The 27,270-nt window shown below is 41.7% G+C and overlaps 3 protein-coding genes and 1 pseudogene across 4 annotated transcripts; 1 reads left to right on the top strand and 3 right to left on the bottom strand.

Annotated features, from left to right (window-relative positions):
• Positions 1-1,023: 1,023 nt before the first annotated feature.
• LOC121692923 (C3a anaphylatoxin chemotactic receptor-like) lies at positions 1,024-4,140 on the bottom strand. The gene is made up of 4 exons (XM_042071971.1): positions 4,123-4,140; positions 3,101-3,149; positions 2,657-2,727; positions 1,024-2,527 (listed from the first exon to the last, which is right to left on the bottom strand). The coding sequence occupies exons 3-4, from the start codon at positions 2,682-2,684 to the stop codon at positions 1,467-1,469; spliced, it is 1,089 nt and encodes a 362-aa protein (XP_041927905.1). The 5' UTR covers positions 2,685-2,727; positions 3,101-3,149; positions 4,123-4,140; the 3' UTR covers positions 1,024-1,466.
• A 3,161-nt stretch (positions 4,141-7,301) lies between these two features.
• Positions 7,302-9,783, top strand: LOC121692925 (C3a anaphylatoxin chemotactic receptor-like). Its single transcript, XM_042071972.1, has 3 exons — positions 7,302-7,332; positions 7,688-7,747; positions 8,108-9,783. The coding sequence occupies exons 2-3, from the start codon at positions 7,744-7,746 to the stop codon at positions 9,196-9,198; spliced, it is 1,095 nt and encodes a 364-aa protein (XP_041927906.1). The 5' UTR covers positions 7,302-7,332; positions 7,688-7,743; the 3' UTR covers positions 9,199-9,783.
• A 4,224-nt stretch (positions 9,784-14,007) lies between these two features.
• On the bottom strand, positions 14,008-16,717 carry LOC121692924 (annotated as a pseudogene).
• Positions 16,718-21,638: 4,921 nt separating this feature from the next.
• Positions 21,639-27,155, bottom strand: zgc:162964 (uncharacterized protein LOC560569 homolog). Of its 2 annotated transcripts, none has more exons than XM_042071968.1 (8): positions 26,643-27,155; positions 26,122-26,263; positions 25,736-25,876; positions 25,075-25,233; positions 24,114-24,282; positions 23,768-23,915; positions 22,863-23,135; positions 21,639-22,440 (listed from the first exon to the last, which is right to left on the bottom strand). In XM_042071968.1, exons 1-8 carry the CDS (start codon positions 26,860-26,862, stop codon positions 22,238-22,240), a joined length of 1,455 nt encoding a protein of 484 aa, XP_041927902.1. In that variant the 5' UTR covers positions 26,863-27,155; the 3' UTR covers positions 21,639-22,237. The 2 variants fall into 2 exon arrangements, with proteins under 2 accessions (XP_041927902.1, XP_041927903.1); XM_042071969.1 differs by having other exon boundaries at positions 23,768-23,912; positions 26,643-27,153.
• Between the last annotated feature and the right edge of the window lie 115 nt (positions 27,156-27,270).

Raw genomic sequence — 27,270 nt, forward strand, 5'->3', positions numbered from 1 at the left:
TCAGTCCCTGCCCTATTACTGCAAGCGCCTCATACTTGATCATCCTTAAGCACACTATGTGGATATTTGATTTAGTTTTCTATTGTTTCTATTGTGCAGTGGATATTTATATATATATATATATATATATATATATATATATATATATATATATATATATATATATATATATATTACTTTTTCTGCTGTAAGTGCATGTTGTGTGTGATGTCTGTATGCTACTGTATGCTATCTATCTATCTATCTATCTATCAGAGAACAAGATAAACTACTCTGTTCATCCATTCTACAACAACTGTAATATCTTAAAGAATTGCTCATGAGATGGGTGAGATGTCAGAATCTGGTCACCAGCATTTCTACATTCTCCTTGCATTTTGGATATTTAGGACATTATTGAAAGGATTGCTGTTAGTAAAATTAAAAGTAGGTCTTGTATTCTATGTAGGTCAGAATGGTGGCTAGAATAATGGTTGACTATTCAGAGTTGGTGACAGGTAGTTGTCCGCTTTATCATACAGTACTTAATTTGTCTTTTCATACTTAGAGTATCAAAAACAGACTATTCTAATGCTGTCGTGTTCTGTAAGAAAACATACTTAATAATGTGATGTGTGATTGAAAACTATGTGAACTATTATTTCAAAATATGTTCAGGGGTGGATGCCAAAGTGAGATTGTGCAACTGTGTTGCTGTGTGGAAATGACAAAGCAGAAGGTTTTTGCAGATTTCTGCTGATAACTAACTTTTTCATTTCCCCTTGAAGAGGTGATCATGTCCTGTTTATGTAGGCCTACACACTCTTCTGAGGGTGGAGGGTCGCGTGTACCTGCTGATTGAGAACAGGAGATAAGAATTGAGACAATGTGAAATGAAATCAGGAAATAACAGCACATCAGATTATGCAAGTCCTTCTGAGGCAAGTAAATACAGTCCAATAGGTAAACATTTCTGATCTGGACACTATGAACATACAAAGATCTTATGGCACTTTGTGAGAAAAAGACTCAAGAGTCTACATAAACATTTTCACCAGAATAGATACTGGTCGATCTTTATTGTCCACATGGGAAATGTATCAGTACAAAAGTCTAACAGGCACACACTGTACATGGGACACAGACACATTATTTCACCAGCACCCACTACACAGCATATACACACAGAGAAGTCATAGTCATGAAGCTTTGGATCCTATTGTGAAGGGCAGAACACTTCTGCAATGTTTACTAGAAAATACTTTTTATTCTCAGACTTTATTTCTCATAAACAGCAAAATGCAATAAACACCAAATGACAGCATATTAAAAAATAATTTCCAAAAGTGAATAGCTTCAAAGCAGACCAAACCAAATCAAACAAGCAAGAAAAAAATATATAATTTGAGAGTGCTAAACACAGCATGGATGAAGCTTTTGAAGTCAACTCTCTCTACCCAGCAGTGGATTTACACCACAGCATCTGCTCATTCTCCTACGGATGGTGTCCTCCCAAAGGCTACCAGGGAGGTCAGAGTTCCTTTTCTTTGGTTTGTCCCAGAGCTCACAGACTGGCGCGACGTGACCGAGAACTGTGAGGAGAAATAGACCAGATGCTCCTCAGCAAAGGCGTGCTCCAGCACCACAAACACTGAGCGCTTCAGCTTCTGCAGAAACTCCTCACACATGAACATGTACAGAAAAGGGTTCATGCAGCTGTTCAGGAAGGCCAAGCTGGCTGCCACTGGAGAGATCTTTCGTGCCATGTAGTACACATCACCGTTGAAAAGGTTTGGGTTAATGCTGTGAAGGTATAACTGATCTGTCATAATGAGGTCGACAATTTGAATGGGTAACCAGCAGATGAAGAAGGCCAAGATGACTGCCAGGATGACGAGGAAAGGCCTCATCTTCTTCCTCCTGTTGGTTCGTCTGGCACGGACACCGATGGCCACGTAACAACATGTGATTATGAGGAACGGGATCAGAAATCCAACTACAAAACGGAACACTGCAAGCTGCTTGGTTGTCAGTTTGGCTTCAGACTTTGCACACCTGTTATTTTCTACTCTGCGCGAGATTATGAAAGGAATGCTACATGCCAGGGCGAGGAGCCAGATAAACACACAAATGAGCCTGGCTTTGTTTGGAGTGCGTTTGTTGTGAGCCCAGACCACCACCCATATAGTCAAACAGCGGTCCAAACTGATGGCTGTCAGTAGAAAGACACTCGCAAACATATTGATAATTTGAATAAGACTGTTGAACTTGCACATGTATTCTCCAAAAGGCCATTCATGATTGAGGGAAAGACTGATGATGCTGAAAATGAGGAAAAGAGTGAAAAGGAAATCAGCCAACGCCAGATTCAAGAACCAGACGGAGTTAACAGAGGTCTTCATCCTGTACCCGGTCACATAGATGACAAGGCCATTGCCAATAACACCCAGCACAAAAATTATACTGAATGTGACCATACAAAATATCTGTATGGAGTTGAGAGATGTTGGATTCTGGTTTGACGTTGTTCCATTACTTGAGGAGTTATCTACAAAATGAAAAAGGACAAAAAGAAATCTATCAGCCCAATAGCATCTTATATGCATAGAACACAGAGGGGCAGAAGGGTAGGAATTCAGTCTGCACATTCTAGATGTGATGTCTCTGATATTCTTACCCATAGTGAAGTGTTGCCTTAAGGTCATCCAATGTATCCAACACCATACAAAAGGAGTACCAGAGAAATGTCTAAGAAGTGACAAAAATGGCCCACAACATTTTAAACACGGAGATATTGTATCACAAACACAGTGATATTGTAATATCACTGGTAGCATCTGATATTATCTGATTATCGAATTTCTATAATTAAAACATATTTCTGCATATACAGACATTTATTTAAACAGATAAACCACAATTACAGTCCCCTAGTATCTAGTTACAAGTAAATGGGTGGGCTAATATAATAAAATCTACTGTATGCAAATTATGAACTGACATCTCTTATGTATAACATGTATTTTTAAAAATCTGAATGCAATTTTACAATACTGTTATGGAAAAATGTATTCAGGAAAAATGACAATACTTCGCTTACAATAATTTAAGGTGTGCTTACCACTGAGTTTTTCCCCTCTTTCCTCATGTGTCTCCAGAAGCATGAAATACTGTAGAAGAGAGAAAACTCATACTGAGTTCAGAATAAAAACAGGATATCCACAACAGCTTGCCTGCTCTTGCAGTAAGATCAGATAACGCCCCGTGTGGCTGAATTCATGATGTTACGATACATGTGTGTTGAGAAAGGAGCTGGTGGCAGAAGAGAAACGGCCAAAGAAGAAGTTAGAGCCCTAAATTATATAATATTGTAGGTCTAATGAATTATTTTTTAAAGTGTCATATTTTTGAATATGTTTAAGGTTATTGTTACTATGATGATTAGCATTTTTATTATCATTTTATTGTTTGTTATTTTGTTACTGCTATTTTTTAATGCTATTGTAATATAATGTTGATAATGTAATGCTATTGTATTGTTTTATGTTGTAAGGCACTTTAGATGAAAGTGTCTACTAAGTACCCCTAACCATAATCATAAATGAAAGATGGTGTCCCTGACAAAGATTGAGTTTACATGCACATCAGTATCACGGGCATGATCGGGGATTTTAAGTATTCTAGTTTTGTGTTTGCACATGTAAACATCATATCTCGATTTCAGAACCCTGAATAAGCCCTTTTTAAGATTTTGAGAAATATTGTTATGCTAGCTGGAGTACTCCAAAAGAAACCAACATACTGCTCCACACCTTGGCCAATCCAAACTTTTCTCATCTGTAGCTCCCTTTTGGTGGAATGCGCTACCAGTTCCTACCAGAGCAGGGGCATCCCTCTCTAATTTCAAAAACCTCCTGAAGGCCCAACTCTTCCAAGAGTACCCTACCTCCTCTCTTAGCACAATTAACAGATGGACATGCTTAATCTAGCACTGCTATTCTATTCTATGTGAGTAGCCTAGTACATATACTTTTTCATTTGTTTCACTTTTGATATGCAGTTCAAGAGAGAGATTTCAAAAAGTGGTGGTGACGAAATGAGTCATGACAAAAAGTGGTTGCTTAAAGAGTGGAGTGCACGCACATCTCCAAATTTCAACAGGTTGTCACAGCCACACCAGGCTCCCCTCCAGCCACACCCACTGCTCACTCTCCTGAAGCTCCCCTAACTCGTTCACACTCCCCAGTCTACTAATGACCTGCACCTGTTCCCAATCAGCCTCACTCCCTACTTAAACCCCAGTCTCCCCTCAGTCTTTGTCTGGCCTCGTCTTTGGCAACCCCTCATTCCTGTTCGGCGTGAAGAAGTTTTCCCCAGAGACGCAGACTCCTACCTCTAAGCTCTCCTGAGTGTTACGTGCAAACTTTGTCAAGAGCTTGTTGATTCCTGTGGGCCTTTTGTGAGTATTGTTTGGACTCTTCGCTGTTGGTCACCTCCTGTAGAGTCCGGCTCCATACTCGGGTGACCCAGACGCCTGCAGGGGATTCCTTCTGCAATGTTCGCTCACGCTGGAGATGCAACCCCATCGCTTCCCCACAGAGCGCTCTCGTATAGCCTACATAATTTCGCTGCTCGCTGGACATGCTCTAACATGGGCTGAGAGCATATGGAGCCAGGGAGGACCACTCACCGAGTCAGTTAAAACCTTTGTGACCCACTTCAGAGAGGTCTTCAGTCTTCCGGAGGGCGACACCTCCACGCAAGCACAGCTATACGCCTTACGACAATGCAAGATGCCTATTGGCGAATACACTCTGCGATTCCGTACTCTTGCTGTTGCCAGTGGCTGGAATGAGCCAGCCCTGATTACAGCTTTCCGCCAGGGACTGGAACCATGTCTCCGTCTCCAACTATCCACCTATGATGACGCCCTGGGCCTAGAGAAATTTATCCAGCTGGCCACGAGAGTGGCTCACCGACGTGAGAACTGTGTGCATGAGCTCCGCAACCACCCTGCAGGTACCTATCAAATTTATAAAGACGCCAGGGGAGATCAAGAGGAGCCCAGGCAGATTGACTCCACACGGCTCACCCTTGCAGAGCGTCGTCATCGAATGAGCTTCGGCCTCTGCCTATATTGTGGTACTTCGGGCCACATCATCACTCACTGCCCTACACGTCCTCCACGGCCTCAGGTGAGTGCTGTTCAAATGCCTCCTATTTATTTAAAGCCTTTGACTACTCCTGTGCTGGTTACTGTCTCCATGGCCACCTATTCAGCCACAGCCCTCATCGACTCCGGTGCGGCCGGGAACTTCATCTCCGGCCAACTCTGCCGACAGCTCCAGATTCCGAGGGTCCGTTGCTCAACAGCAGTCTCCTGAACTCCACTCTATAGTAGGCAAACCCCTGACCCACGGACTGATACGTTTTCAGACCTCACCGCTCGAGGTGCGAGTAGGTACTCTCCATGTGGAAACTATCACCCTTTTTGTAACACTGCAGATGTTATCCTGGGACGTCCCTGGCTAGTCAAACATGCACCCTCTATTTCCTGGGACACACCAGTGAAGTTTTGCGCTGGGGTGACGCATGCCAATCATCCTGCTTCCTCCACTTTCCCGCCAGCGACTGACAAGGATTTCTCTGCAAGCAACCTCCATTGAAAGCCCTGATTTGAATCAGCCAGTCTCGATCCCTCCGATCTATGCTACTTATTCCGATGTGTTCTGCTCGAAATGAGCCTCCCAACTTCCACCCCATCGACCTTGGGACTGCGCCATAGACCTCATCCCAGATCAACCATTGCCTCATGGTAAGATTTATCCACTCTTCCTTCCCGAGCAGAAAGCAATGACTGAGTACATCAATGAAGCTCTGAAGCAAGGATACATTCGTCCATCAACATCTCCAGTAGCCTCACCGTTCTTCTTTGTGGCCAAGAAAGACGGGGATTTACGTCCCTGCATAGATTACCGTGCCCTCAACCGGATCACAGTGAAGTTCCGGTATCCCCTTCCACTCATTCCTGCAGCCCTGGAACAGCTCCGAGGAGCCACCATCTTCTCTAAGTTAGACCTGCGCAGCGCCTATAACTTAGTCCGCATACGCCAAGGAGATGAGTGGAAGACCGCATTCGTCACACCCACAGGGCACTACGAATACCTTGTTATGCCCTATGTGCTTTCGAACGCCCCTTCCGTCTTCCAGGGCTTCATGAATGAGATCCTCCGTGAGTACCTCCTCCACTTCATCATAGTGTACATTGATGATGTCCTAATTCATTCCACTGACCTAACTAGCCATATCCAGCACGTGTCCCTGGTTCTAGATAAACTGCGCCAGTTCAAAGTCAAAGTCAGCTTTATTGTCAATTTCTTCACATGTTCCAGACATACAAAGAGATCGAAATTACGTTTCTCACTATCCCACGGTGAAGACAAGACATATTTTACCAATTTAAGTCCACAGACAAACATAACATTCAAGTAAACAAAAAAGTAAGTAAATAAGAGGGCACATATAATAATGAAAAAAATAAGAGCAGCAAAATTTGGTTGAAATTGTGCATAGACAGTCAATAAAATACTAGTGCAAAGTCAGGCCAATAAAAGGCTTGTGTAGTTCTGTTTGACCTAAGTAAGAAAGAAAGTGACATAGTGGTGAAAGTTATGTACAGTTCAAGTATGTGTACAGTGCAAGTATGTATTACAGTTCCACTTGTACTTGAAGGCAGAGAAGTGCAGCTTCCACCAGTCCTCCATTCAGTTCCTGGGCTATAACATTGGACCCCATGGTGTGAGCATGGATGACAAAAAGGTAGACGCCATCTTGTCCTGGTCAGTCCCAAATACTGTAAAGGAACTCCAATGCGTCCTTGGCTTTGCCAATTTTTACAGACGATTTATCAACAACTACAGTCGTCTTGCTGCACCCTTGACTACCCTCCTTTGCAAGAAACCAAAGAGCCTAGTCTGGAATTCCGAAGCTTTTATTGTTGTAACATAGCCGACAATGATATAACAATCAATGGTGTATATGGGGTTGGTTGCAACGTATATGGAGATGGGTTTGGATTAATTATCTTTTTGGCTTAGCTAATGTCCTTTACTTTGCCCTGCAAATTAATTTTCCTGACTACTGTAGCTCCAAGACCCAGTAACTTAATTATCAGTTGTTCATTCAAAGGCTACACCCTGAAATGTATCTCATGAGACAATCTCTATGAGGAAACAATCTCCATCTGGTGGTCTATTACTCGCTAGTCAGAGAACTACACTTTCATTCATCACCAGCAGCTGCAGCTGCATGAACAGAAATGACTGGGCTTCTTGTCACTCAGAAGACACAAAAGGCAAGTGCTGTCTCTTCTCTTGTACAAAGTTTCTTAACAAGAAACAGAAAAATGTGCTATGTCTACATTTAGTATTGTACAGAATAAGTATTATGTATGTGTTCAGTGAAGAAAGTTAAGTAGTTTAAACAACATGCCTTATTATTGTCATGTATCCGTGTCCTTACACAAACATATCCAACATTAAACAACTGAATTGGCTGAATTTCTGGCCTGAAATTGTTTTCTGAGAAAACAACCATCTGTTTATCAAACCTTTGACATAAGTAAATGATGAAAGGGTAGTCATATTTCTTGTCTTCACAATGTGACATTCAATCTGATTTTGTGCAATGAGAGATTGAGATCTTGTGTGTCTCTTTAGACATTCTACTGAAACGTCTGCTGAAAGCAAGAATCTTGATTACGCCATGGGTAAGATTAGCATATAAAAAAAAAAGATTTCCCTACATTTTGCTCCTGCTTCCTTTTCAAGTCAAATCAACTTTATTTAGCGCATTTCATACAGAGGTCATTCAATGTGCTTTACATAAACAAAAGCAATAGTTGATAAAAGCATTCTCATAACCTGTAATTGTATTTCTTTTATATGCCATTGCTTGAGATTATATCTCTTTTCTTGTACTGGAACTAAGTGTTGCACAAGCTAGTCAGCAAAACATAATCTGCTCATACTGAAGTAACTAGTACATATTTGCAGATGTTATTATTAAGGTGTTATGAATGCTTTACTCTGTTTCCGAAAGTTGAAACGTCCTATATTTATTTTTCTAGATAATTTATCAAGACATGAGATTTCATCGAGTTCCCCTCTGTCAAACAACACAACTTCGAAAGAAGAGGAATCTTTGTCCCCTATGCAAATAATTTCTCTAGTAATTTACTGTGTCATTTTTGTGCTGGGTGTTATTGGCAATGGCCTTGTCATCTATGTGACCGGGTACAGGATGAAGACCTCTGTTAACTCCGTCTGGTTCTTGAATCTGGCGTTGGCTGATTTCCTTTTCACTCTTTTCCTCATTTTCAGCATCATCAGTCTTTCCCTCAATCATGAATGGCCTTTTGGAGAATACATGTGCAAGTTCAACAGTCTTATTCAAATTATCAATATGTTTGCGAGTGTCTTTCTACTGACAGCCATCAGTTTGGACCGCTGTTTGACTATATGGGTGGTGGTCTGGGCTCACAACAAACGCACTCCAAACAAAGCCAGGCTCATTTGTGTGTTTATCTGGCTCCTCGCCCTGGCATGTAGCATTCCTTTCATAATCTCGCGCAGAGTAGAAAATAACAGGTGTGCAAAGTCTGAAGCCAAACTGACAACCAAGCAGCTTGCAGTGTTCCGTTTTGTAGTTGGATTTCTGATCCCGTTCCTCATAATCACATGTTGTTACGTGGCCATCGGTGTCCGTGCCAGACGAACCAACAGGAGGAAGAAGATGAGGCCTTTCCTCGTCATCCTGGCAGTCATCTTGGCCTTCTTCATCTGCTGGTTACCCATTCAAATTGTCGACCTCATTATGACAGATCAGTTATACCTTCACAGCATTAACCCAAACCTTTTCAACGGTGATGTGTACTACATGGCACGAAAGATCTCTCCAGTGGCAGCCAGCTTGGCCTTCCTGAACAGCTGCATGAACCCTTTTCTGTACATGTTCATGTGTGAGGAGTTTCTGCAGAAGCTGAAGCGCTCAGTGTTTGTGGTGCTGGAGCACGCCTTTGCTGAGGAGCATCTGGTCTATTTCTCCTTACAGTTGTCGGTCACGTCGCGCCAGTCTGCGTCCTCAGGGACAAACCAAAGAAAAGGAACTCCGGGGTCCCTGTTAGCCTTCTCAGGAACAAGACCATCTGTAGCGGAGTGAAAGGATACAACCTCAAGGCAAACCTCTCTGCAGATGAGATGAAATAAATAGAGCTGCTTGCAGGGAACAAATAACTGGGAGAATTGACCTGCCCATTGCTGGCGTGCTGCCAGTCATCAGGATGCCCACGTTTTGTCACCCTGGTTGTGCCCTGTGGTTTGGCTGTTTCAATAAATCTGCCTCGGACATCCCGCGGATTTCACCCTGGGCCGTTTATTGGAATTTGTGCGGTAGTCTTGTTTCTTCCTGTTATGAGTTGAATTTGTGAAACTAGTCTCCACTTTCCTAATTATTTCGATATGACAGGAATTAAGAAAATTACGATTTTAATTACTTTTCACTCTCCATAAATGCTTTTTTTCATATGGATAAGGTTTGATAGAAAGTTCATATGAAAGGCTGCAATATTTAGTAGCCAAATGAGTAGCATGCCTGGACTCTTATCCATCCTGAACGAAAATGCATTTGTTGATTCAGTGTGCTACATGCTTTTCTGTCACCTTTAATATACCCTGTTACGTCTGTTGTTTTCAAATAAAACTTGCTGCATTTTACCTACTAAAATAGATAATCCATTCCAAGATGACTTTAAAAGTTGTATCAGCTATAGCGGGGATACGTCACTTCTGTTGATGTTCAAACAAAACAGAGAGCTAGCTAATTAAAACTCTCCTAAACAAGCATCTCGTCGGTTATTGGTTGAAACACTTTATTTTGCCTTTGAGTGGTTGCCAACCCTTGTTGATAGCAATTGTTTTTGTGTACAGATCTCGGAACCTAGGCTACCTACAGAGACACGTTTTTTTAATGGCCTGCCTGGCAGGCAGCTAGCGGATCATTCGGAAAGATTAGATGAATGTGATCATTTATGTTTGGGCCTGAAATCGCTGATGCAATCTTTAATTGGCATTAGGCCTACAGTGCAAGTGTGTTTCTAGTCATGCAATTATGTATCTGTGTCTGCAAGTACATTTACATTAATTGAGGAATTATATGAGATATAATCAGAAATTAATATATGAGATTTAAGAAGATAAAGTATTGAGTATGCAGCGGTACAATATATTGACCTGCCATTTTCATTGGGCACATTTTAGGTCACATTTTACCATCACCACAATAGCAACACCTCCCCCTACTGGTGATTCTGCCACATCACCACTTGGCTGCTATACTTCTTGCGGGATATTCTTCTTACAGGCAGTAGGGGCGGGCGAGAGAGTCTTCATTCGCCCTGTAATGAGTCATTTAACCATATACCAACTGACAAAGATGAGTAATTAACACGAAAATGTTGCCTGGTGTCCCTTTAAGTAGGCTATCGTTCAGTATTTTGTTGTGGATCCTGAAGGTAGCCTAGGTTTGATTAACCTATGGTATACTAGATCCAGAAGGTAGCCTAATGATTAACTTATTGTATACTAGATCCAGAAGGTAGCTTAGGTATGATTAACTTATATTTCTGCACCCCCCCACCCCCATCCCCAACACACACACAAAAAACACACACAATTACATCATCACTGTCATCACCTCACATACATACAGCACACTGCTTGCTACAGTAAGCCTCCTCTACATACTTGCTGCTCACTGCCCCCCCCCCCCCCTCCCTACATACACAGCACATTGTCTTCACAATCTTCTCCAACACACATCCTCTACATACTTACAGCACACTGCCCCCACCTACTGTACCCACACACACACTACACATCACTGCTCCACTCCCCTCCCACCCACACACACATCTTCACTGTCATCACTCACATACATCATACATACAGTAATCTGCTTGCAATAGTAAGTCCCTTCACCATACTTGCAGCCCCCCCAATACACAGCACATTCTCATGAGGAAGCTTCTCCAACACACATATTGCACACTGCCCTCTCCCCACATACACAGCACACTATCCCATCTCCCTTGTCATCCCCCCAACACACACACCAAGACCCCTGGCAGTTGGGTTAGCCCCTTGAGCCGTGGATCTGCCCAAGGTTTCTTCCTTGGTAAGGGAGTTTTTCCTTGCCCCTGTTGCTCTTGGGTGCTCCTTGTTGGTGCCCCCCACCCAATCCCAATCCTCCCCCACCTTTCTTATGCAGCCCTTGCCACTTAATCTACTAAACCCCTCTTCTACTGCACATTTTACCCCCCCCCCCCCCATAAATGCACAAATAGGCTGACACCAGACATAATTTCACTGCATTTCTTACTTCCAGTAACTATATGCATGTGACGATAAACTTCCTTGTATCCTTGCCTACTAGATCAAGAAGCTTAGGTATGATTCACTTATACTAGATCGGGAAGGTAGCTTAGGTATGATTAACTTATATTGTATACTAGATCTAGAAGGTGGCTTAGGTATGATTAACTTATATTGTATACTAGATCTAGAAGGTGGCTTAGGTATGGTTAACTTATATTGTATACTAGATCTAGAAGGTGGCTTAGGTATGGTTAACTTATATTGTATACTAGATCCGGAAGGTAGCTTAGGTATGGTTACTTGCATGCGATGCTGTGAGATCTGGCCAGAGGCGGACAGAGTACACAGCTTCATTACTTGAGTAAAAGTACAGATACCCTTTGCTAAATTTTACTCAAGTACAAGTAAAAGTACAACAGTCAGATGTCTACTTAAGTAAAAGTACTGAAGTACTTGTTTTTATTGAAGTACTTGAGTGTCAAGAGTACAAGAGTAGCCTATATTTTCTAAATATTGCATTACTACTGCCACAGTGCTTACATTTATGTACAGAAACGTTATGAAAAATGTTAATGTTAATACCTTGGAGAATGTAAAAGGAATTGAAAGTAAAATCAAGTCATTTTCATCTTTTTACCATGTTACCATGGGCAGTATTTCTAATACATGTATTTAAAATACGTATTTCAAATACAAAATAGAAATTTGGCAATCAGTGGTGCCTGCACAATCCAATCACGTTTGAGAGGGAAACAACAAATTGAGGGTTTCCGAGATTTTTCTTTTTTCCTTTTTTTTTTTAGAAGAAGTAACGGGTACTCACGGTTATAGATATAAATGTAGCAGAGTAAAGAGTACAATATTTGACTCTCAAATGTACTTGAGTAAAGTCATGAGCATTCCCCAAAAATGATACTCGAGTAAAGTACAGAACCCTCAAAATTGTACTCAAGTACTGTACTCAAGTAAATGTACTCCGTTACTGTCCGGCTCTGGATCTGGCTGCTGTAGAACGCCCCCCAATACCACCCAGTTACTCCATACACAGCTCTATGTTGCATTACAGCCACTGTTAATACATTGTATATTTCCTACATGTACACCCCCTCCACAACAACATATGCATAGTATGTTACACGGGTCAGTCAGAGACACAGGCTTCAAGGAGTGTTTAGGGACTGTGCATTATTGTTATAATTAATGGACAAATGAACCAAAGAACAACTAAACTGTTAAAAAGGTCCAAATGAGGGACCTCTGGTCTGAAGCTGCGGAGTTGACTACCAAAATACAAAACCTTGCAAACACAATATGCCTGTTCTGATCAAACGTATGCAGTTTTGCCTTTTAAAAATCCAAAGGTGATTAGAAGTATGTGAAGAGATTGGTTCCAAAATGCTATATCTCCATTTTAAAAACATTGATAAGTCATGTTATTTAATTGTGTATTTCAGGTAATATCAATGAAAATGCAGTTGTGTTGTTTTGTTGAGAAATTACTTCGAGAACAAAATGTAAATTGATTAAACAAAATGAAAATTCATTAAAATGGAGGCTTGTGAGGCCACTCTGATATAATCTTTTTGCATGTGTGCTACTGTAGGAACTTAAATTGTCTAGGGATTGTTTCAGAAATGAAGTCTCAGTCAGCCAGGAGTCAAGTCAAAAATCTCAGAGAGCTTTATTCACGAATCCGGAGACCTACGTCGTGTTGCTAACAGACGCAGTCTGATGTTACAAACAGGGAAACCCTTTTTATACCTCGCTGACAGGTCAGACAAGACATGACATCTCCATTAATGGTACGCAAACTTGTTTACGACATAGTTACCCAAAGAGTCAACCATATCTATAAGGCTGTATCCCATAACGACCAAGGCCCATGGAATCCAGTCAAGATTGACCCCAAGACAGTAAATAAGGTCTTAGGGCGCCAGCCGTCGAGAAGAGGCCTACCCAGCCTCCTTCGAGGACACACACACACTCAGCCATGTTACACACTTACACGGCATTGACACACACACATACATCCAGACAGCATGGCATACGCACACACATACAACAAGGCTGCGCTCACGCGCTCAGCATGAAGGCACATACACACACAGCAGGACTGCACACTTACACACTCACTCAGCATGGCTGTGCAAACACCTTGAACATAGAATTCCACAGTTGTTACCTCATAAATCTCTCCTTCACTTTCTGCTTACAGCAGCGACTCTTCCCTTCAGCTTTACACAGACCATACCAAAAGAGCAAATGGTTGAATATAGCCTGCACTTAAATGGAAACACCTTTAAGGCCAAAATTTCTTACTACACTACTCAGACATGGCAAATAAGAACAAAGTGGTTGCATTAAAACAATGGAACAGTCTAACTTGTGTTTTTAAATAACCAAACCAGTTCTAAACGCATCTGTTATCAAGCTTTATTTTCAAAATGTCATGCAAAATAAAAAAAAATTACATCTGAGAGAACAAAATGCTAAGGCTATACACCATTGGTTCCAATCTGTGGCCTTAGAAACTTAGCATACTTATCCCAGCAAAGTGAAAGCCTCATTTGCAATCACAATGATTCCTCTTCCTCGTCCATATTTGGTCTCACTTCAGAGAATTTAACAATGTTTTTTTGGCCTTCTATTGACAGGATAGTAGAGAATGACAGGAAGTGAGTGGGAGAGAGAGTCGGGGTGGGATCTGGAAAGGACCACGGGGCGGAAATCGAACCCAGGTCGCCGGCGTACGTGCAGGTGCCCCAGCCAGTTGCGCCACGGCTGGGGCCGAGAATTTAACATTGTTGTTCCTCAGCCTGAGTTTGTGCCGAAAGTCCTCACACATGCATGTGTACAGAAAGGGGTTCACACAGCTGTTGAAGAAGGCCAAGCTGACCACAACTGGAGATATCATTCTGGCCCTCTGGTGCAGAGATTGGTTATAGTGCTCATGATTATAACGAAAGGCATACTCTTGCTCAATCATGATCAAGTCGTTGATGTGAAGAGGTAGCCAGCAGATGAAGAATGCTAAGATGATTGTCAGGATGAGACTAAATGGCTTTACCTTCGTGCTCTTCAGCCTGCTGACACGCACAGCAATGGCGACATAGCAACATGTGATCACAAGGAATGGGATCAGAAAGCCAATCACAAATCGGAACATGGCAAGGTGCTTCATGGACAGTGGATCTTTATTTCGTACACATTGGTTTTTCACAACTGTGCGTGGCTCCACAAACGGAATGCTGCACATCAGTGAAACTACCCATGTGGACAAGCAAAGGATCCTGGCCCACTTTGGTGTAGAGTTGTTTTCGAGTCCAGTGTACAACCCATGTTGCCAAGCAACGCTCCAAACTCATGGCTGTGAGTAGAAAAATGCTTGTAAACATAGTGATTATTTGGACTAGAGTGTTTAGCTTACACATGAGAGCTCCAAAGGGCCATCTATAATTGAGGGAAAGACTGACAATGTTAAAAATGAGGAACAGCGTGAAAAAGAAATCAGCCAACGCCAGATTCAGGAGCCAGACAGAGTTAACTGTGGTCTTCATCTTGAAGCCTGTCACATAGATGACAAGGCCATTGCCAATAACACCCAGCACAAAAATGACGCAGTAAATTACTAGAGAGATGATTTGCATAGTGGACAACTTGATGAAATCTCATATCTTGACGAATTTTCTAGAAAAATAAATAAAGGACATGTTTAAATTTTTGTTTCTCAAGGTCACATGAAGATAGGGGCTCATGAACATAACCCCAGTACAGCACCGTCGCTTCCTGGTAGTTCTAGCTGCTGGCTGCAGCAACTGGAGCTAGGGGTAAAACCGGGTTTTTTTGTACCGACAGTACTCGGTGACCTCAAGAAACAGAGATCTAGGCTATGTGAAAAAGCTAAAATTGTCCTTTAATTATAACTCTTCTACAACTATTTTCAACAGAATATATTTGGCTCAGTTCCACCTTTAGACTTTGTTTGGCATTTATAGCCATTGATATGCAAAACATTCCACTGGAGGAAGTGGGAACTTTTGTGGAATATCATGTTGCAGACTTACCCATTGCCTATGTCACTTTTGCTTTTTATGTCCTACTGCAGAGACAAAAACATATAGTCTGGTGTAGCCATCATTTCCTCAAATTGTGTGGGCGGGTTCCATTTGGGCAATTCCAGGCTTAAAGGCACATACAAGTGTGAAATAAAAGTATCAGTAGCCTATACTTTCATAATCTGTCTCTCACTGGCATGATCTTTTGTGTTAGTATCGCAAATGAATAAAAACAGCATTTATTTGAACATTAATGTTCATGTTTATCTGTACTATTTAAGGGCATATTGTATTATTGTTTTATTAAAAAATACTGTAAACTGTATTAAGGCTTGTAAATTCATTAAGACATTCAAGAACAATTAAAAGGATGGAACTTACTTTTGTTGGTTCAGTTAGTTTCAGATATCATAGATCCCTGAATGAAGCACTTTCTTCACTTTTTTGATAAATAATTTGAGTATGTGTTTGTCTGAGAGAGAGAAAGGGAAGGCAAGATAAAATACAAAATATAAAAGTCCTCTTAGACTATTATATTCCAAATGACGCACAAGTTAACCACCCTCTGTATGACTGTTCTGGAAATTTCAGCTGCTTTATGGAAGCACAGCATTTGCACATTATTTGTATTATCATTTGCATGTTCAGTGTGTTTACACTTAATCTCAGGGGTTAATCTCACCACATATAGGTCTAAGAACAACCACAACGTCTTTGCTTCTTGCAATATATGCCATAATGAACGTTTGTAAAAATATGAACATCCAAATGATTAACTGATACAAGAATTGCATCAATATTTGTTTGTTTTATTTCGTCCCATTTTGGCTATTTCTTTTCACATATGTTTTCAATAATAATGATCAATGAGTGAATGAATGAATGAATATTCATGATGATATAATATGAACACCACAACCAACCATAAACTACATAAACTTGTAGCAAGTCAATGTGATTTCATACAGACCCTGTTTTGTCATGTTTGTGCCACTGCCACCATGATGCTCTGTGAGAGTGTGCTTTGAGGAAGCAGCAGTATATCCTGGACTCTCAACTGAAAGAGCCCAGTGCATAAAGAAATAATTGCAAAATGTTCTTGGAAACTGATTTGTAGTCATGAATCACAGTCACTGGCATTCTCCCAACTCCCCTTATTTGTCTCCTTTGCTTTTAGATGTTGAGGGAGGGAAAGTAAATCTTCATGGTCCACCTTATTATGACCGCCGCGCAGCAAAGGTTTTTTTTTTTCTTTTTCGCATGTCCAAATTTCCGTCAAGGATTCCCGGGACACTGTAAGACCGGGCTACACGAAACTTGGTGGGCATGTAACCCCACATGGATAGCATGGAACCTCCTGTTTTCGTTTTGATCTGTAGCCCCCCCGCTGGACTTTTACCCCGAAAAGAGGGTAGGGCAGACACAGTTTTCTGTGAATATCTCGAGAACCGTAGGGTTTAGGAGGACCATTTTTTTTGTATGTTGATCTCAAAGGGCCATCTCCCAACCCATTCCATAACTACTCATTTCATGTATAGCGCCACCTAGTTAAACACAAAAAAGTAAAAATGAGGTGTTGTAATCGCAGGTATCTGTGACCTAACCTAGTCAAAACTGCACGAAATTGGAAGTGTAGGATCATTATGACACCCTCTGAATGCACACCAAGTTTCGTGGAATTCCGTTCATGGGGGGCCACACAATAAATTAATTTATGTTACTATACACCAACTGGCCTGTAGGTGGCCGGAGACAGTTTTCTGTAAATATCTCGAGAACCGTAGGGCCTAGGAGGTCCACCTTTTTTTTGTATGTTGGTCTTAAGGGGGCATGTCAACCTATCCCATTACCACTTATTTCATGTATAGCGCCACCTAGTTAAAAATTAAAAAGCAAAACATTAGGTGTTTTCCTCACAATATCTCTGGCTGACATGGTCAAAACTGCACGAAATTGAAAGTGTAGGATCATTATGACACCCTCCGAATGCATGCCAAGTTTCGTGGACTTTCGTTCATGGGGGGCCTTACAATAAAATAATGTATGTGTACATTTAGTGACGGTACACCAACAAGGATTTCCGGGACACTGAAAGACCGGGGTACATGAAACTTGGTGGGCATGTAACCCCACATGGATAGCATGGAACCATCGCTTTTCGTTTTGATCTGTAGCCCCCCCCCCGCTGGACTGGACCCCCCGAAAGGAGGGTAGGGCAGACACAGTTTTCTGTGAATATCTTAAGAACCGTAGGGCCTAGGATGACCAATTTTTTGCGTATGTTTGCCTCCAGGGGTCATGTAAACCCATTCCATATGCACACATGTGCATAAACAGATACACACGCACACACATACATTCACAGTAATCCTACAGTACGTATGACACATACTCACACAGTAGACATATATACGCATGCATGCACATGCACACACACACACAGGCACATAAACAGGCAAACACACACATGCACGCACACACACCCACCCACACACATAAACATAAACATGTACACGCACACATGCACACAATTCAAGAATTTCTCAGAATTATGAACAGGCAAGATGGGGGTGGGCATAAGCGGGGGGGCAGGGGGGGGCGGTCGCTCCGGGCCCACGACCGCAAACCGGTCTGGGTTTGCCGAAGTAGCCTATGCTACTAGGCTGCATTTATTAGCCTACAGAAAATCAGCGACATAGCATGTAGGTCTGTGCCTACACTGTGCACTTGCCGCGACAACAGCAGTCACTATCAGGCGCGCCAGCAGGAATGAATGCTAAGCGCACCATCTACCCCTCCGCGCAACAAAACATTGAAAGGCTTAATAATATTTGTCCGTTTCCCGGTTTCGTTCGTGCATTGGTCACCTAAAAAGTAGCCTACTGTAGTACAAAATCCATATGCAATATACAACAACAACGCCTAATAACGACCTATTAATTTGGACAACTTTATACGGCCCTATAAAGCGTAAAGTTACCTAGTTTTGTTCTAGTTTACCGTTGTGTATGGCTTTAAACAGCGTTCGTGCTTTAACATCAGTAAACATTATTCAGTATAATCCAGATGTAATGCTAACGTTTTGACAAGCATTTTGCCTACCTTTTTCATCTGAAATAACTCCTCTAGTTTTGCTGCCTCCATCCTTTGCTACCTCCACCCTTTCATTGTTTCCAAAAAACGTTTTATATCCATGATAGCCTTGAAGTCTTGAGTTAGTGAATTAGCTTAACATTGTGTGTTGATAACAGGCAACCATAGTAAAAGAAAGCAACAAGTAGCCTAGCCCACAACGGCTGTAATTGCTGCGTGCGTTTGTTAGGCTATTATTCCCTCTCCTGCCCAAACAAAAGGTGTGTACATTAAAGTTGATTTTGACAACGTGTTTACAAATTTAAAAGAAAATTGTAAATAGCCTATTGTCGAGCAGTTAATGGGATACTGCACAGTTGTGAAGCAGTTGGGAAGTTATGGTGGGCTAACTTTGTGTGAACACAACACACACAGGGAAAATTCTCTCACGTATGCACCTGATGGTACGTACAGTGCGTACGGCCGTAGGCCTACACCTGCAGGCGCGCCTGATCACTACAGTTCGCATCGTCGCAGGCCTAAGCTGCCCCGATACACAGACTAAACGGTAGGCTAGGTCATCAGGACATAAACCACATGCCTCAACCTCTAATAAGCACAATATGAAGTGGACTAAATAAAAACATGAATTTGGGATAAACACCGACAGTATAGGGGCCCACTAAAGATCGTCGCACCCCTTATAGTGAACCATTAGCTCCGCCCCTGGGGGTGGGGTTGTATAAAATGTATATTACATGTGAAATCTATGAACTAATCATGTTTTGGTACTTGTTGTCTAGCATATACCAGTGAGAATTGAGTGTGCAAAATGCAATTCAGTGAGACAGTTAGAATCATATATGCCTTTCAGCGTGACTTATTTTTGAGGAAAACATGTGCTGGACTGGGCAGCGGTCATATTTTGTACCACTCTGTGGTACATCTAGTTTAAAATGGCAGCGCTAAGTCTGTCAATAAGCAAAGTTCTCCTGCTACAATAGCTATTGTGTGGCATGTAGGAGCATTAATCTGACTGATCAATGTTTGCATTGATGGACAACTCAATTCTATGAACAACCTAGGGTCTATTTTTGGATGAAAATGAGTGTCTTTATGAGTTATGAGTGATAACAAACAACCAAACAGCATCTAGTGATAGCATTGGGAGCAAGCTTTATTCACACGGTGCATACAAACGTTTTGTGCCTTATTCACAGAGCGGCCATTGTGTAAACCAAAAGGAGGCTAAGGGGTACACTGACTATAGCTGCTTCCAGAACTGCTTTCAGACCTATGTGTAAGTCTGCATGTTCTGTGGATGTCAAGCGGCTGGGCCGGCTATTTGGAATTCTGAACTTAGCCGGCTCTTACACTACTCCCCTCCTAGTATTTCCGATGGACATTATGTAAATGAGCTCGTGTCTGAACGAAGCAAAGAACATGCGGAGATTCTGTTCATATGAGTCTTCAACCTGTTCAACCATGCGGAGATTCTGTTCCTGTGTGTTAGTGTCGTTCACACATAATGTCCGCAGGTTAGCATCATATCTGAATCACCCGAAGGGTCGGACCTCCCTTTGACAAAGATCCACATATACTGTGGAGGTTGTGTCTGAAAGCAGCTTATATCATTAATGCATTTTTCGCCACCTAATAAATAAAGGGAGTTGTAGGAGAGACTGTACAGTACCACACATGGCCAAACTATCCATACTGCACACATATACAGCCATACATACACACAGACACACACATATGCACATACACACACAACCACTATACTTGCAAGGCATAAATAAAACCTCATGGCTCATAGGCATGGGACATTTAGGATTCTGATAGCTTGTGGATCAGGCACAGGTGGACTCCAATGAAATTGCAGAACCATCTCAAGGACCATTGATCATAATAAAGGGTCTGAAATACTTATGTGAATGAAATGTTCTTTTATATTTTTTATACATTTACAAAACACTCCAAACACCTGCTTTTTTGTGGAGTGTTGGGGTATTATGTGTAGACTGATGAGGGAAAAAAACAATTTAATCCATTTTAAGATGAGTCTGAAGCAAAACAAAATGTGGAAAACTTGAAAGGGTCTGGAAACTTTCCAGTTGTGCTGTATAAACAATTAAAAAACGATCAATAAGTGGGTTGTATAGGCTAAGCCATGTACAGGCTTTATGGCAGACCCGAGAGTTCTATGATGATGTCAGCATTGTGAAAACTATGAGTGGAAAAGAGGGGACAAAACTGGTGGATTTTAGGTACCTAAGCACCTAGCGGCCATTGTAAAGTTTAGGTACCTAAAGAAAACTTCAGAAGTTTGTGCCAGTCACAGGGCAGTGATTAACCTCACTGAGGGCCTACAGGGCTATTGTAGGCCCTGGAGTGCAACCAAAGCTTTTAGGTGGTGGTTAAAGCTGCAGTTGGCAAGATTTTTTATTCATATTCACTGAAACTGACACTATGCTCCGACAGAACAACATAAATCAGCCGGTTTTAGAAAAAAAAAAACGCACTTCTACCTCCACCTAGATCCTGTTATTTGTTTTACAAAATCCACAGCTCCCGGTTCTTCTGGTCCAATCAGAGCAGGGCTGTGTGAGATCTGACTGTCAATCACAGTCTGGTGAGCACTGACGAGCACAAACTCGATGAGAGGATGCTCGGTGGTAGTGGGGGAGGGGCATGAGAGTTGTAAATATTCAACATTTTGGCTAAGTCCCCTCAATCTGTCAGACTTGCCAACTGCAGCTTTAATGTCAGGATTATCAATGAGTGTTAAGTTATTGTGCAAAAAAGCAAAGTCTTCCTGTATGAACTATGCTACAGCTATCATATGGTATGTGGGAGCAATGCACTGATTCATCAGTGTTTGTGGTTAAGGGTCTTCAGCATGGTGTTAATTTAGCCATTTAAATGTGTGTAGTTAAATTAACTGAATTAACTTTGGTTAGATTTAAGACTTTGCATTTCACCCATCATTCAAATTAGGGCCCATATGGGACCTTCTCTTTAACCACATTAGATTGGTGCATAAAGAACAAGTTCCATTTTCTTTGGTGTTCATTTCTCAGTGAAGACATTGAATTGCAATTGTTTCATACATTTTTTATTTAAGTTTTTTAAATTAGTTTTGTTTTCATGTGTCTGATGTGGATACTAAATTGGTTACACATTAAATATTTCTTCTACACACTTATGAAAATATATTGTACTTCAGGGCTATTCATTTCTTTACTTCTTAGCAGCCAAATCAGTCCAAAGAAAAGAAGTTATAATTATGCCTATAATACAAGTAGAATGTTTGAAAATCATTAGTGGGGAAGTAGGTTTAGGAAAACAAACTCCATGCACTGTGCTCCCCATATATCAGTCCAGCTGATGGCTCTTGTTTTAAAGAGAAGCAGTAAAAGTGAAGGTTTGTGCTGAAAGGTGATTTTAAATTACGAGAACAACTGCTGTGAAGCTATTCTAAACATGCTATTGCACAGTCTATCTTTGTAACTGTCATCTCTAAGTCTAACCACCAACATGAGGTCCACAGCACCAGATACAGCTGAAATAGGTTACCGTGTTAAAATATTTTGTAAAAAACATGGACGTAGATCTTTGTAATGCCTTCTAATATTTAAAAAAATAATAATGCTGTAATGCAACAATGGTTGAGCTCCAACAGGTCAGCTCCCAGCCTTATCTGGTGTAGTAGACCCTGTAGTAGACAACCTTGGACCTCCAGAGGGAGTAGGAGTTGTCGAACTTGAGCAGATACGTCCCCTGCCCTGGATACTGGTGGCTCCCAGCATACACTTCCTCGTGGCTATCCCGCCGATAAACGGGCACGACTTCCTCGGTCAAAGGCGTCTGAGTGACCTTTGCTGTCTCTGGAGGCTCCCCTTTGAATTGAAAAACAAATAGTGAGAGGAAGAAAGTTGATCTAGCAAATACTAGCAAATACTATAAATCACTGAATTTTAAAGTGAAAACTGGACCACACAGAAGTTCAAAAAAGAAAATATTTACTCAAAAAGGTGTACAAGACTACAGTCTGAGGAAGATGTAATATACATCTGAATGTCACAAAACGTCTGTATGCTCCATGAAAAATGCCAAGGCCTCATATAAGGCTGCCTATTATCTTATCCCACTGGAAATCCATTTAAATTGTAAATACACTGTGACTAACACAGTGCCTATATAAAACACTGGAGACACAGTAGGCTGGTTCTAATTGTTGTAATTTACCATGACTGTATTAAACATACTATACCCAACGATTTCATAACATATGAGTGAATGTGTGGATGTCCATGCTCACCATTTCCTGTGTCCTCATCGCTAGGTTCAATCCCGGTGCTAACACTGCTGGAACCAGTAGCCAAATTTGTCCACTCAAAGTAGAGCCCAAAACCAATGTCATAGTGATCTGTGGCAAACTCCCAGAACATATACTTGCCATCTTCATTGGTAGGAACACGTATTGTAACCACTTCACCCCTACCAACTGTGATTATAGAGTCTGGATCATCGTGCATCTTTTCCTTAAACTCTTTGATAAGTGGCCTTGTCCACATGGATGGGGCCGAGATCCCTTAAAACATGAAGGACACAAGGAAAAGTTCAGCACAGGCATGTTGTTGAGAGCTCTCTAAAGAATGACTCAAGGTCAGCGTTTTGAAGAGATTCTAAAAAATTAAATGGAAAAGAGTATCTGAACTGTATCAATCAATACATACCTTATGACCTTTCAGTCATAAGATATAATGCATTTTTGCAGATGTCGGCAGCACTGTACTGCAAAGGTCAGTATCATTGTGCTGCAGGGTCAGTATCATTGTACTGCGGGGTCAGTATCATTGTACTGGGTCAGTATCATTGTGCTGCGGGGTCAGTATCATTGTACTGCGGGGTCAGTATCATTGTACTTGGTCAGTATCATTGTGCTGTGGGGTCAGTATCATTGTGATGCAAGGGTCAGTATCATTGTGCTGGGGAGTCAGTATCTTTGTGCTGCAAGGGTCAGTATCATTGTGCTGCAAGGGTCAGTATCATTGTGCTGGGGGGTCAGTATCTTTGTGCTGGGTCAATATCACTGTACTGTGGTGTTGAGCACATCAAAGAGTTGCTTCCTAAACATGTACTGAAGGTTTATTAAAGACATCACTCTTATTACAAAGTTCTCAATGGAGTGCATTGTAGGCAATAGGCATAAATCAAACATACCTGGTGGTGTAGCAGTGTCTCTTTCTTCTTGTGAAAGGGAGCTAGTGTCCAGATGATCATTCACACTCTCACTGTGAGGAGCCGCACAGGCCTCACTTTGCTCTCTGTTATCTGGAGACTCGACCTGTTGGGTCTCCAAAGTAGTCTGCTGGATAAAAAGGCATGGGTCTTTAATATGCTGTAGACCGATGACGCTCAGTTCTACAGGAGGTCTAGTTACTGTAGCTGGGGCAAACTACAGAGACTCAGTTATGACATTAAATCCACTTGAGCGTCTGGAATACATTCCAAACCACAGTTAAGCAATTCTTCTTGTTCAGCTGTTGAGTAATTTGAATCACTGTACCTGTTGCTGGGATAGTTGCCATGCCTGCTGTATGTATTGCTGGTAGTGTTGCTCTTGCAGCTGTTGGATGAGGAATTGCTGCTGCTCTGGGTCATCTGGGCACTGCTGGGCAGCGTACTGCTGGAACTGGACTGATGTCTGGGCATTCAGGGCTGCCATGATCTGTTGTCTGTCATGGCAAGGTACCCACCCATGATCATATACAATCACCGATAATGCTTTTAAGATTAATTTTACTCTAATGATTTTCACACATTGTTTATACAGTATCATGGAACTGGGGGTAAATTAAATACTGAGTGTGAGTGTTTTTGTTGTAGAAATGTGACAGCAGCAATATGTTTGAGGTTTGTGGTCAAAAACTTGGCCCGAAGGTAAATTTACTAAGCTCTCAATGACTTCAACTGTAATACCCAGAGAGCAGACATACTGTAGGGTTTGTCCAAAATGGAAGGCAGCTGCCAACTGCCTTGCTGCTTTCAACTGTCTAACGAGTCACTTGTCATTCGCCTTATTCAGGCGGCGGCCATTGTACACTACAGGGTACACTGACTATATAATTAATGCATTTTTGCCACCTCCTATGGTTTGTGTACCTGTAGCCTCATTTTGGTTCACAATGGCCACTGCCTGAATAAGGGGAATAATTAATGTGCCAGCTATGAACTTTGTTTTGGATGGCCTAGCAAGATAGCAACACAGAACGCCGTTGCCAGGACACAGCAGGACACAGGACAGCTGACTTTAATTAGTGAGTGTTGAAGCAGAGACATTCTGAAGAATTTTCCCTTGAAGGCATCATGTACACATTATGTACACTGCCTTCAAAATTCAGCAAAATCAAGGTATCTTACAAGGCAGAATTTTACACAAACATTTGATTTGGACATGCCTTGATGCCTTGCTGCCACCTAATGTTATATTAGATGGCAGGACTTTTAGCTTGAGCAAGCCCACTTACTTCTGCTCTTCCATCCGTAGTCGCTCCTCTTCCTCTCGTCTCCTCTTCTCCTCCTCACGCTGCTGTTGTTCCTGCTGCTCTCTGCGACACTGTTCCTCTTCCTGTCGTCGTTGCTCCATCTCCTCTCTCTCCAACCTGAGTCGCTCTTCCTCCTCCTTTCTGCAGTCAGCAAAGAGAAGACATTACACTTAGCCTTTGGAAGAGGTTTTTGAAAGGTCAAAAGGTAATGCTAACATATCCTATACAATGGTTTGTCTGATTGTGAACAATAGATTAGGGAAGAGCTTAGCATTAATTATAACCACACTTCAGCTTTAAACCAGGTCCAGTTGGGGCAGTCCAAGTGATCAAGGCAAATAAAAATCAATGGGTTATCTGCTGCCCTCTCATCCAACTCCCTAATGACTCTTTAAGACTTGCATTTAAGTCCAAACGGGAAAAACCAGATGCATTACACCTGGACTGAGACTGCTGCCTTCTGTTTCCATGACCTACTGTCTTCACACTAACAAGATGTGGAGAAACAAACTGATTTGGGCCATAGAGAGACTGCCTGGGATCGCTTGAAACAGAGTCAGTTCCAGATTAGTACTAAGATGTGTGGGAACCAAAATAAAAAATTGTGGCTCTGCAAAAGATTGGAAATGAAGCTGAGGCTTACCTTTTTCTCTCCTGTTCTTCTTTTTCTATCTTATGAGATGTAACATAAGGAGAGAATAAAGGACAACAGGTGTTCAGCAGCTTAATGAATTCTGCCATGGCATCTTCTTTTGTCATTTTGCCAAGGCTTGCCCATACTTTCCTGTCAGACCAATGAACAGAAGTGAATCAAATTGCACATTATATGAAAAATGGGATGAATTACAAGCAACCTGGCTTTTAGATGTGGCCTAATCACTGTGAAAATGTGTGTATAAAATAGTTGAAAATAGTATTGTATTATTGAACATTTGTATTAAGTATTTGTATTAAGCTACATAAACATGTGATTTTAAGACCAGATTTGCACTTGTATATCTTCACACTGGTACATTTCTGTTGACATACCTTCTGTCATTTCCTAAGACATCGAAGAAACCTACTTCTGGACAGGCATCAGGGTCATATGGCCCTTGACATGCCTGTTTATGCAGGGCAACCAGCTTCAGTTTTTCCTCATAGGTTGGTTGGAAAGCTTTGCCATCTTTCTCTTTAAATGTTAAACAAGTACTGTCAGCAACTAGAATCACCTTGGAGAACATGATGCTGGTGAGTTGACATATTTGGTGAAACACTGACTGAAACTCAGATAAGGTAATGAATGTGTTGAACACAATTTGTTACCTGAGAATACTGATTGTCAAAACAAAATTATGTGCAGAATAAGACATGTGTCTTAGGTTTGTAGCCTACACAAACACTAATCACAACTTAAGTTGAAGCAAAATGTCTGTTGGGATAGAAGTATAGACTTACAAACATTTCCAGCCGTCTGAGACAACTGGCTAAGTCATTCATCCATTGTTGGCTATTATAGGCCTATATTGTCAATAGCCTAAATGAATCTGTGTATGATACATGGTTATTACCTTTCAGAAAGATCAGTGACATATCAAACAATTCCTCCAGCGAGAGACCCCAGTTGTTGTCTATATACCAATGTGCCACATTTTCGTCGGGGCGCAAATCAGTCTCTGAAAGTTCCACCTGGGCACCGAATTCCGAGGTCGTCTGTGGGTTGTCAGAACCATTCTGATGAGCAGTGGGGCTACCGCTGTCAGCCTCTGTTTTAGGCACTTCCATAGTCATAGCTCCACTTCGAACTGTCAAACAAGGTGGCCACGTAGCCTACTGCCTTCCGTACTCACTCCCGGAAATGCTCTTATTTGTCGACTCTTTACGCGTACACGTTTAATGACAGAACCTTGTGCGTAAAAGTCAACACATTAGCTTCAACGAAAAGCACTGTTCTAATAGCAAGGATAAGGCTATAGTAATAACAAGTGTCATTCACAAGGCGGTATATACGGTTGACTTAAGCTAGGTATGCACCTGGCCAGTAGGGTAACAGGTGTAACTAAAGACACTTGACTTAACGTAGTGACCGCGCCAGCACAAGTTTATCACATCAGGCGCTGCGCAGATCTGGCTGAACGTGATGCGTTACGCAAAAATCCAGTATGCTTCACGTATTCCTACAGCCAGATCTGCGCAGCA

This window comes from Alosa sapidissima, chromosome 19 (genome assembly GCF_018492685.1).
Source record: "Alosa sapidissima isolate fAloSap1 chromosome 19, fAloSap1.pri, whole genome shotgun sequence".
In the NCBI taxonomy this organism is placed as follows: Eukaryota; Metazoa; Chordata; class Actinopteri; order Clupeiformes; family Clupeidae; genus Alosa; species Alosa sapidissima.

What these genes read in the sequence shown, in the direction of transcription:
- LOC121692923 (XM_042071971.1), bottom strand. Translation starts at nt 2,684, where the DNA reads ATGACCTTAAGGCAACACTTCACTATGG. An exon ending in AAGGCAACACTTCACTATGG is followed by an intron (nt 2,528 to 2,656) that starts GTAAGAATATCA and finishes TTCATTTTGTAG; the next exon opens with ATAACTCCTCAAGTAATGGA.
- zgc:162964 (XM_042071968.1), bottom strand. Translation starts at nt 26,862, where the DNA reads ATGACTATGGAAGTGCCTAAAACAGAGGCTGACAGCGGTAGCCCCACT. An exon ending in GAAGAACAGGAGAGAAAAAG is followed by an intron (nt 25,234 to 25,735) that starts GTAAGCCTCAGC and finishes TGCTGACTGCAG; the next exon opens with AAAGGAGGAGGAAGAGCGAC. An exon ending in CTACGGATGGAAGAGCAGAA is followed by an intron (nt 24,283 to 25,074) that starts GTAAGTGGGCTT and finishes TTGCCATGACAG; the next exon opens with ACAACAGATCATGGCAGCCC.